Raw genomic sequence first — 11,943 nt, forward strand, 5'->3', positions numbered from 1 at the left:
AAAGATTTCTACGTTTTGTTGTGTTTAACATGTTTAAATGACATTATTTTATTGATTATTAGAATTCTCATCGTGCACAATAACAGTATGCTAATGATAACCGAAGACGACGCCTCAGTAGTGAAGCAGTTATCGAACATGACAGAAGCGCCATCTGCTGGCCAACAGTGTACAATAGCTTTTACACATGAAATAATCTACGATTAAAATGATCAATAATCACGATTTTTATACAATTATCAGAATTCAGTCATCACAAGCTTCGTTTAAATCAACACACTGACATCCATCGAATTTTCTTGTTAAGTTAAAGTTCAGGGATATCACACGTCCAGCATGTAACACACAGACGCTATACGGACAAAAGTATTGGGACAATTCTGATTATTAAAATCATGTGTTTCAGCCACAACAATCAAGAAACAAGAAATGTGCTTTCCTGTTCCAGCATGAGCAAGTTCTATAAAACCATGAAGAAAGCTCGATTTAGGGAGCTCTGTCTGGGATGAACCGGAGCACCAACTGAGACTTTCTTGACAGACATCAGTGCTGAGCCACAATTTAACTGAATGGACCCAAATTCCCATACACATTTCAAAGTCTTCTAAAAACCCTGCAGAATGGCTCAAAGGACCACATAAAGGTCAGTCTATTTTAATAGTATTTGGTTTTGCAATGGTCAGGTCAGATGTCCAAATAGTTTTGATCATAGTATATTTTGTATATTTATATATACTGAACCCTTTAAAATTATTTGGGTTTCTGCATTAATTGCGTATAACATTATTAAGTCATAATAAACATTATTATTATTATTATTATTATTGTTGTTATTATTATTATCCATGATACTTCACATTTGGGGTGAGATTTTGTAGTGTTGCTAGTTCTAGAAATGTCTGCAAGACGTCCATAGGTAGAATTTAAAGCACTGATATCCTTTAGTCAAAGACAGTATTAATAAGGTAATTAATGCAGAAATCCAGTTAATTTCACCCCGTTCACATACATTTTCATGCCACTGTACTTTATTTGAAGGGGAAAAACAAGAAGGAGCAATCATCTTCTGCAAATACCCTGTACTTTGATTGAGTTTCTTATGATATTAAAAGCCATGAACCAATAAACATGCGACTGAAGGTGGTCAGTCCGAGTCCGTGTCCTCCAGCGAGCTCTCCTGAGAGCTGAAGCGCAGGGTGCTGTAGTCCTGAATGGCCTGAACCACCGTGTACTGACTCCGACCTTCAGCACAGGTCTTGATCTTCCTCACGCTGAGCTGAGACTGCAGAAAGAGGTGCAGACAACTGTCTGATAACAGCACTGGGTTAGAAACCACCCTGCGGAGCACAAACAGGGATCAGAGGGGCACTTCTGAGATCATGATCTGACTGTATTTAGACTATATGTGCTGCCTGGTCGTACTTACTCTTCCAGAAAGTGCCTCAGTCCTTCCATGCGGGCGCTAATCTGCCTGGCGTTGTTGAGGCTGAAAAAGGGGTTCTTCGGTGGAAGCGCCGGTAGATCGACTCTGAAAATCACACCACAGTCACACGGGCGGTGAACACAGCAGCTTTGGTAGCGTGTGGTTAGAAATTTGTTCGTTTGCTTTGCCAGAAATCATAAGACATGAAATTTAAGTGATTCCTAGATGTAAGACGTTTCCCTTGGTGTTCATTTCACCACAGATTGGTGATTTACTGATTAGTGCTACTGAAGTGAAGACAAAACCAAAAACTAAAATTAAAGGACGGAAAGGTTAATCTAGACATAAATAAAACACATCAAATCGAATTTAATTTTATATCCTGCCCTTTTATTATCATAGACCTATTTTTACCGGTCAGGGTCGCTTAAATTATGTTGGCACAAGGCAGGAACACCCCGGACAGGGTGCCAATCTAAAATCCATCGCAGGGCTTCTGCCATCACTCCAACATAGTCAGTCATGTCTGTGAAGATGCCTGGCTGGTTGATAGTGAGCTGGCATAATAGATTGCCTTTTTTAAATTATGTTAAAATAATATGCAGTATTAAAATAGCAACTTATGGTAACATTTTCTGCGGTGTAAACTTGCATATTAGCACTTAAAACCCTTCATCAAAACATTTGCTATCCCTGCAGGATGCAGAGAAACTCATACATTACTATTTCTTTAATGAATACAACAGTATTCGTACTTGTTTTCTATTACGTGCTGTCTGTCATGTTGTTTTCTTAAATAGTATAAGGCTAATCCAAAAAAAGGTGTAAGCAGGGCCTGGGTTTGATTCCACAGGGTTCTTGCACTATGAAGTTTGCATGTTCTTCCCATGTCCATGTGGGTTTCCTCCGGGGCTCCGGTCCTTCAACAATTCTAAATTCATGAAGTGTGAACGTGTGATGGACTGGCGACCTGTCCGCTGTGTTTCCTGCCTTTCGCATACTAAATCAGACCCACTGCAGCCCTGACCAGGACACAGCGGTTGTAAAACAGACAGTAAACCAGTAGGTACCTACATGAGTAAAGCATTTTTCTGCAGCATCTGTCTCAACCACACAAACTCGCTGAACCTCCGCCGCACACAAGAGCTCTTCTTATTAAAGGCCAGGCTGTTCGTCTAGAAACAAACAACACATTTACTAACATGACCACAAACTGGTGTCTGGACTGGATTCCTGACCATCCTTGAGTAGTGAGCACTTACGTGTATGCAGATCTCATAATCCATGTAAGCGTGCCAGAAATCCTCCTTCTGAATGCGAGGATCCCGGACCCACACGCTGACAAACTCCTTCATAGGACTTCAGAGACCGAGCAGCGACAAAGAGCCCCCACGATAACGTCCGAATAACGGCAGAGATACAAAACGAGAAGTTGAGAAATTTAGGGAACTCAGAAGCTCTTGTAGCAACTGTGGAATTACTCAGGCGGCGTTACTTGTTTTTCCAGACAGGGACAAAGAGCACTTCTCTTTCTGGTAAACGGCAGTCAGATACCACAGTGAAGGTCAGACGGAGAATAAAAACAAAATAAAATGTAGGAGAAAGTGAGGTGGATGGGTGGGGTTCAGTCTTTGAAGATTACAAGAGACCACACCTAATGTATTTGTTATTATGTGTTAATATTTGTTAGAATTAGTTGGAACTGGTTAACACAGCCTTAATGGTTATATATTTGATGAATTAAGTTACAAATCATTATTTGTGAGTTTTACCACCACTTTATCCTGGTCAGGGATGCAGTGGGTATGATTCAATGGGCGAAAGGCATGAAACACCCCAAACAGGTCGCCAGTACATCACAGGTCACACACACACACTAGGGCCAATTTTGTGTCTCCAATTAACCTGACTGCAGCTCTTCAGACTGCAGGAGGAAACCGGAGCATCCGGGGGAAACCCACACAGACATGGGGAGAACACGCAAACCGCACACAGAAAGGACCCTGACCGCTCCACCTGGGAATCAAACCAAGGACCTTCTTGCTTTGAGGTGACAGTATCTATAGATACATTTACATTGTCAGCATTTAGCAGACGCCTTTATCCAAAGGGACTGACAGTATACAGTCTGAGCAATTGAGGGTCGAGCCTTGCTCAAGGGCCCAACAGTGACAACCTGGCAGTGGTGGGGCTTGAACCAGTGACCTTCTAATTACTAGTCCAGTTCCTTGACCACTAGGCTACAGCTAGATAGATAGATAGATAGATAGATAGATAGATAGATAGATAGATAGATAGATAGATAGATAGATAGATAGATAGATAGACTGACAGACAGACAGATAGAAAGACAGACTGATAGACAGATATACAGACTAATAGATAGACAGACTGACAGATAGGCAGACAGACAGATAAATAGACAGATAGATAGACAGATAGACACATAGATAGACAGACAGCTAGATAGAGCGACTGACTGATAGATAGGCAGACAGACTCACGGACAGACAGATAGATAGACAGACAGATAGATGGTCCTCAGTTGCTAACAGGTGTAATAAATCAGTTTTATAAAGGAAATGATGTGCTTCCAACATTACAGCTACAGTTTAGGGAAGGCCCTTTCCTGTTTTAAACGACCCTGTGCACAAAGCTCTGTAATATAAAGACATGAAGAAAAGCTCAATTTTAATAGCATTTGTGTTTGGAAATGGGACGTCCAACAAAGTAAGAACTTGGGTGTCCAAATATGCAAATACTTTTGATCATATAGTGTACTTATACACACTAGCATCTGATGCATGTTGCTTATACTATTTATTCTTATTAGAGCTGATATATAATCGTTAAATGTGTAGATAAATGAGTAAATAATAGCACGTTAGCAGTTTACAGTGACAGGAACAGAGAGCTTCGTCTGAGGTAAACTGACATTTATTAAAACACCAGCTTGACCAATGAGCAAAAAACAAGAACAAGAAAGTGAAACACATCGTGTACAAATAATACCACATGAATTCCCGTCTGAGCTGGAACACAACAAACTTTTATTTGTATTTTAAAGTCAACTTTAAAAGCTTTAAGTGCTACTAGGTTTTTTTTATCTTTGTGCAAAAAAACTACAGCTCTGAGATCACAGATCACTGGTCTTCATCACAGTACAGGAAACGCTAACACGGGTTCACACGGACGGACGATACACAGGCTGAGGCCAAAAATTCTTGCTATATTTTCTTTACATTCCCACAATCTAACCATAACAATCCTCCCATAACGTCTTCTAGGTCCAGACCCACCAGTTGAGAAACACTGATGTGTACAATACAATACAAAAAATAATAATAATAATAATAAAGACGAGCTACAGTTCACGTCTACAGTACGTTCGATGTCACAGCGGGTTCAGTGTGCTAAAACGTTTCACAGTGTCGTGGACTCGCACAGTGGAAAACACATTCTACACGATTAAAGCTGCCTGGACGTTTCATCTGCTCTGTAGTTACGGTTCCTCTTCACCACGCCAGCTCAGCTTGTCCTCGTAGAACGAGATGACCATCTTGGGCCACCTCACGCTGGCCTCCCGGGCTGAAAGCAGCGCTGCGTCGTCGGTGTTCTTCCTGCAGTGGAACAAGGATGGACGTTAGCACGGGGTAATGCAGCGGTAAAAGTCGACATGGTGGAATAAGGGCGCGTTCACATGAAAAGTGTGAATATAAGCTGATTCTGCATCAGTGTGGAATAAGCGTCAGATCCAGGGTTACAGCTCCACATGTATCTGTGTTTATCTGGATTTTCCTCCCTGTTTCACTTTTAAACTTGTGTTACAGCTCCAGCTTCTGAGAAACGGTGAGAATCAGAATCAGCTTCTCCCAGAGTCTAAAACGCTTCTGGTTCAGAATAAAGCTTAACGTGGTTTAATGTAGTAAAAGAAGGAGACAGGAGCACTAAACTTTTCTTCATTATTACTGCTCATAAGTTCCTCCACTAATCACATTCCTCACTCGCTGTTTTACTACAATAAGTCACGTTTAGTTTTGTTCGTACGACCTGAGTCACAGAGACGATCGCTGCCGACGGGGTGCTGTTGGCTGGATATTTTTGGTTGGTGGACTATTCTCAGTCCAGCAGTGACATTGAGGTGTTTAAAAACTCCATCAACATTGCTGTGTCTGATCCACTCATACCAGCACAACACACACTAACACACCAGCACCATGTCAGTGTCACTGCAGTGCTGAGAATCATCCACCACCTAAATAATACCTGCTCTGTGGGGGTCCTGTGGGGGTCCTGACCATTGAAGAACAGCATGAAAGGGGGTAACAAAGCATGTAGAGAAACAGATGGACTACAGTCAGTAATTGTAGAACTACAAAGTGCTTCTATATGGTAAGTGGAGCTGATAAAATGGACAGTGAGTGTAGAAACAGGGAGGTGGTTTTAATGTTATGGCTGATCGGTGTATATATCATATACAGTGTATCACAAAAGTGAGTACACCCCTCACATTTCTGCAGATATTTAAGTATATCTTTTCATGGGACAACACTGACAAAATGACACTTTGACACAATGAAAAGTAGTCTGTGTGCAGCTTATATAACAGTGTAAATTCATTCTTCCCTCAAAATAACTCAATATACAGCCATTAATGTCTAAACCACCGGCAACAAAAGTGAGTACACCCCTTAGTGAAAGTTCCTGAAGTGTCAATATTTTGTGTGGCCACCATTATTTCCCAGAACTGCCTTAACTCTCCTGGGCATGGAGTTTACCAGAGCTTCACAGGTTGCCACTGGAATGCTTTTCCACTCCTCCATGATGACATCACGGAGCTGGCGGATATTCGAGACTTTGCACTCCTCCACCTTCCGCTTGAGGATGCCCCAAAGATGTTCTATTGGGTTTAGGTCTGGAGACATGCTTGGCCAGTCCATCACCTTTACCCTCAGCCTCTTCAATAAAGCAGTGGTCGTCTTAGAGGTGTGTTTGGGGTCATTATTATGCTGGAACACTGCCCTGCGACCCAGTTTCCGGAGGGAGGGGATCATGCTCTGCTTCCGTATTTCACAGTACACATTGGAGTTCATGTGTCCCTCAATGAAATGTAACTCCCCAACACCTGCTGCACTTATGCAGCCCCAGACCATGGCATTCCCACCACCATGCTTGACTGTAGGCATGACACACTTATCTTTGTAATCCTCACCTGATTGCCGCCACACATGCTTAAGACCATCTGAACCAAACAAATTAATCTTGGTCTCATCAGACCATAGGACATGGTTCCAGTAATCCATGTCCTTTGTTGACATGTCTTCAGCAAACTGTTTGCGGGCTTTCTTGTTTAGAGACTTCAGAAGAGGCTTCCTTCTGGGGTGACAGCCATGCAGACCAATTTGATGTAGTGTGCGGCGTATGGTCTGAGCACTGACAGGCTGACCCCCCACCTTTTCAATCTCTGCAGCAATGCTGACAGCACTCCTGCGCCTATCTTTCAAAGACAGCAGTTGGATGTGACGCTGAGCACGTGCACTCAGCTTCTTTGGACGACCAACTCTTCTGAGTGGACCCTGCTCTTTTAAAACGCTGGATGATCTTGGCCACTGTGCTGCAGCTCAGTTTCAGGCTGTTGGCAATCTTCTTGTAGCCTTGGCCATCTTCATGTAGCGCAGCAATTCGTCTTTTAAGATCCTCAGAGAGTTCTTTGCCATGAGGTGCCATGTTGGAACTTTCAGTGACCAGTATGAGAGAGTGTGAGAGCTGTACTACTAAATTGAACACACCTGCTCCATATGCACACCTGAGACCTAGTAACACTAACAAGTCGCATGACATTTTGGAGGGAAAATGAAAAGCAGTGCTCAATTTGGACATTTAGGGGTGTAGTCTCTAAGGGGTGTACTCACTTTTGTTGCCGGTGGTTTAGACATTAATGGCTGTATATTGAGTTATTTTGAGGGAAGAATAAATTTACACTGTTATATAAGCTGCACACAGACTACTTTTCATTGTGTCAAAGTGTTATTTTGTCAGTGTTGTCCCATGAAAAGATATACTTAAATATCTGCAGAAATGTGAGGGGTGTACTCACTTTTGTGATACACTGTACATATCAAACAGTTCATCATATTGGAGGAGCTTTAAAAAGGTCAGCGAAAAGCAAACTGGGTCAAAGCACCGGCACATGTGAACGCGCCCTCATGTGAAAGAAACGCACCATTTAATGAGGAACATGAGCTCTCCGTGTCGGTCAGTCGAGCCAACGATGCGCTCTGGTTCTGGAAAAAACACTCGATCACTGTCGGTCATGTTGTGGTCACCGGATTCTCCCGTCTCTGTTTCCTCTCTCTGAAACTGAAAGACCGGATGGTTTGTACACAATCATAAACATGTGGCTATATACACTATATGGACAAAAGTATTTGGACGCCCCTTGTAATTATTGAATTCACATGTTTCAGGCACAACAGTTGCTCACAGGTGTAATGAATTGGTTATATAAAGGACATTTTGTGCAGCAACAGTTTAGGGAAGGCTCCTTCTTGTTTCAGAATGACCCTGTGCACAAAGCGAGCTCTATAAACACATGAAGAAAAGCACAGAGCCCTGACCTCAGTTCCACTCAACAGCTCTGGAATGAACCGGAACATCAACTGAGGCTTTCTTGACCGACATCAGTGCACAGCCATACAAAAGCTGTCGTCTTTTAACTGAATGGGCACAAATTCCCATACACAGACATACGTCAAGGTCTTGGAACAGGCATTGAGAGCGCACTGACAAGTTCACCTCCCAGCGTCCATCCAGACGCATAACGGGCTGATAGCACTGCTGAGATTGGAACCCTGGATCACCAGATCATGACCGACCCCACTAGACTTCACTTTCCAGGAACTTACCCCATCTGTCTCTGTTTAATTTCATTTGCGCTGGGATTTTAACCCAAAACATTACCCAAAAATATACCCCATCATATCCCTGAGGGGGGTATTCCTCATTATAAATCTTAGCTATAAATCCTCCCTTAGGATCGTGTGAATATTTCTATTTTACATATAGATATAAAGCTCTTACTTTGTTTACAATATGTAGCCAATCATGTCCATGCAGACGCCTGACCGGCTGATAGCACCGCTGAGATCCCCAGACCGACGCACCACCCTAAAACCATTATATGATATTGTACCGTGCTTACAGCATAAGCCTCTAGCTCAGTCTGTTCCTCTTTCGGCTGGATAACAGGGACCGAAGGAAAGCCGCCGTCCATCTCAGCCTCACCTACGGCGCCCACGTTCCTGAGGAATTCTTCTATCAGCTCTGGGCAGTCCAGGTTATCCTCCGGCTCCCAGGTGTTTTCAGCACTGAACATGTGGAACAAAAAGCCTTTCATTTTTAGATTCTAGACACGTGATCACACAGTAATTCAGGTCCATTATAGCTGGAGAACAGCATTAATTCAGCTTTATTATAGATAATAATGAAGAAAATCAACCAGACGTCCTAAAAAGGATCTTAAAATGTGGATGTACACCGATCAAGCATTACATTAAAACCACCTCCTTGTTTCTACACTCACTGTCCATGTTGTCAGCTCCACTTACCATATAGAAGCACTTTGTAGTTCTACAATTACTGACTGTAGTCCATCTGTTTCTCTACATGCTTTGTTAGCCCCCTTTCACCCTGTACTTCAATGGTCAGGACCCCCACAGAGCAGGTATTATTTAGGTGGTGGAGGATTCTCAGCACTGCAGTGACACTGACATGGTGGTGGTGTGTTAGTGTGTGTTGTGCTGGTATGAGTGGATCAGACACAGCAGCGCTGCTGCAGTTTTTAAACACCTCACTGTCACTGCTGGACTGAGAATAGTCCACCAACCAAAAATATCCAGCCAACAGCGCCCCATGGGCAGCGTCCAGTGACCACTGATGAAGATCTAGAAAATGAGCGACTCAAACAGCAGCAATAGATGAGCGATCGTCTCTGACTTTACATCTACAAGGCGGACCGACTAGGTAGGAGTGTCTAATAGAGTGGACAGTGAGTGGACACGGTATTTAAAAACTCTGATCCACTCATACCAGCACAACACACACTAACACACCACCACCATGTCAGTGTCACTGCAGTGCTGAGAATAGAATCATCCACCACCTAAATAATACCTGCTCTGTGGGGGTCCTGACCATTGAAGAACAGCATGAAAGGGGGCTAACAAAGCATGTAGAGAAACAGATGGACTACAGTCAGTAATTGTAGAACTACAAAGTGCTTCTATATGGTAAGTGGAGCTGATAAAATGGACAGTGAGCGTAGAAACAAGGAGGTGGTTTTAATGTAATGCCTGATCGGTATAAATAGTAACCCTGCCAGATTTGTTCCGAACACTCACTCTGTAAACCCTTTCCACTTCAGATAGTACTCCACTTTTCCATCGTTGACTCTTCTGCGGATGATTTTTTCCACCGCAAACTCTTGAACAACCGCCGTCTCTTCTGCCTTCCTGTTTTTCACGTTCTGTTTTTTCCTCATGTTTTCCTGAGACACATCAAGAGTTATTTCTAAAGATAAACACCAAGTTACATTCAGCGACCGGCCTCGGCTTCTGTTTCTTAAAACTTTAGCCAAGTCGCAATGACAAGTGACTTACAGATCTAGAAACAATGATCGGCACCACAATACAACTGCTTTTTAATGCTTAATGCGCCCATCATGAAGCTGATGAATCTAAGATTTATATCTTGTGATCAGCACAAATCCTCAAACTTTAGAGACTTTGTATAACTCAATAAGGTTGGGACGGAGCATGTTTACCCCCGTGTTCCATCAGCTTTCCTATTAATGAGACTTTCTTTTAAATTTGGGAACTAAGGTGCATCTTTTTTTCTAAGAAAAACGCAGTGTTCGTTCACTGCTGCGATATTCACGACACGAGCAGTGTTTTATATTTTACAGGGGTCTGTCTTATATTTGTGTAGTCTTGTATTAGTAAGAAATGTGAGAACCGTTTTCATATTATCCTGAGTACGGGGTCAATTATTTGTCATTGTCCAAAGTTAGGAAGCTTTACATGGACTTTACATGGCTTAGAAGCCGCCACGCTGTAAAGGAATCCCCTTTATTCACAATTAGTACCTTAATGCTAGAATATGGCATCGTTTCTTGGACTGATCCCTCAGAGATCCCACACAAATGAGCAAACAGATTGTCAAAGCATCCCAATGTCTCGTCAGCCATGACAGGTTGACCCATAATGCATGAGCATGACCATGATAAAGCTATAAAAGAACTAATTTCTTTGTTTGAAGAAGTATTGAGACCATAATAGCATTCCTCAATTATTTAATCACAAAAGGGAGCAGTTATACTGATGTGAAATGTCCATTTTGATTGGATTTAAGCTTGACCCCTTAGTTGTAGTGGTCAATGACGCCTACTTGAGTCTTCTCCTCCTCTCAAGCCGAGGACAGAAGAGCGCATGCGCGACTCTTTAAGGCTTAAACAGGCTACAGAAAAGACAGCTGCGGTCACTTATATATCAATAAAACTAAAACATTAAACGCTTTAAAGGACATATTTTGTTTGGGGTTGTTAAAATAGGAGGTAATAGTTACAATAGCAGTTATTCTGTCAGTACAGGGGATATTTTAAAGATGATGTGTAAGATAATCCGGATCACAATTTGCAATAGCCATGTGAGATGATGTTAAGGGTGTTAAGAGAAAGAGAATTAAAAAGTGGATTTTAGAAGTAATTTTAGTATTCGATGATACAGCAAAGCCATCACTAGATTAGGTTGGAAGTGAACTGGCCCACCTGATTATTTAGCCGGAGTCTGATGGCAGTATTCCAGTATTCCCAGTGCAGCTCCCTCCCGGCTCAGTCCTGTACCCTCCTGCTGCTCCGGCACCTGTTCCAACAGCCCCCGATCAGCCTGTTCATTAAGATACTTCACTAAAACATGCCATCATGGTCGCCTTTAATATCTTTGTTATGTTTGCATAACTTTTCATGAATGAGTTAAATAAAAAAATGGCCGATAGGGAGACAGGACGGAAGTGCAGGAGCGGTGAAGGAGCGGTGGAGGAGGGAGGGAGGGAGGTGATCTTAAAGCGGCGGTGATAAGATGGACTCCTGCTGGACTGAGCCAAACAATGGAGCATCTGTATCAGCCACAGATCCTCAGTTTAGAGTCGTTTATTCTCCCTGAATCGAAATTGACATTAATGTTAGATTAAAATTAGGTGCAATTATTTGTCATGATTCATCTGAGCTGATTAATTAATAATAATATAAAAGCGAATACGAGTAAAAACTGGATTTTTTGATTAGCCAGTTGCTAAGTGTGTGAATGCTTCACAAATAGAGCTTATCACAAATAACTTCGTAATGTGTATTCAATACATATTTATTTAAAATAGCCAATACATGCTGGTCAGGGTCATGGTGGGTTTGGCACATTTACATTTATTTACATTTGCAGCATTTAGTGAACGCTTTTTATCCAAAGTGA

The 11,943-nt window shown here is 42.3% G+C and overlaps 2 protein-coding genes across 2 annotated transcripts; both read right to left on the bottom strand.

Annotated features, from left to right (window-relative positions):
- Positions 1-827: 827 nt before the first annotated feature.
- snx10b (sorting nexin 10b) lies at positions 828-2,846 on the bottom strand. Its single transcript, XM_062991668.1, has 4 exons — positions 2,686-2,846; positions 2,498-2,598; positions 1,427-1,528; positions 828-1,337 (listed from the first exon to the last, which is right to left on the bottom strand). Exons 1-4 carry the CDS (start codon positions 2,776-2,778, stop codon positions 1,145-1,147), a joined length of 489 nt encoding a protein of 162 aa, XP_062847738.1. The 5' UTR covers positions 2,779-2,846; the 3' UTR covers positions 828-1,144.
- Positions 2,847-4,451: 1,605 nt separating this feature from the next.
- Positions 4,452-11,469, bottom strand: cbx3b (chromobox homolog 3b). Its single transcript, XM_062991669.1, has 5 exons — positions 11,247-11,469; positions 9,823-9,968; positions 8,625-8,790; positions 7,647-7,783; positions 4,452-5,043 (listed from the first exon to the last, which is right to left on the bottom strand). The coding sequence occupies exons 2-5, from the start codon at positions 9,960-9,962 to the stop codon at positions 4,926-4,928; spliced, it is 561 nt and encodes a 186-aa protein (XP_062847739.1). The 5' UTR covers positions 9,963-9,968; positions 11,247-11,469; the 3' UTR covers positions 4,452-4,925.
- Between the last annotated feature and the right edge of the window lie 474 nt (positions 11,470-11,943).

This window comes from Trichomycterus rosablanca, chromosome 3 (genome assembly GCF_030014385.1).
Source record: "Trichomycterus rosablanca isolate fTriRos1 chromosome 3, fTriRos1.hap1, whole genome shotgun sequence".
Classification (NCBI taxonomy): domain Eukaryota; kingdom Metazoa; phylum Chordata; class Actinopteri; order Siluriformes; family Trichomycteridae; genus Trichomycterus; species Trichomycterus rosablanca.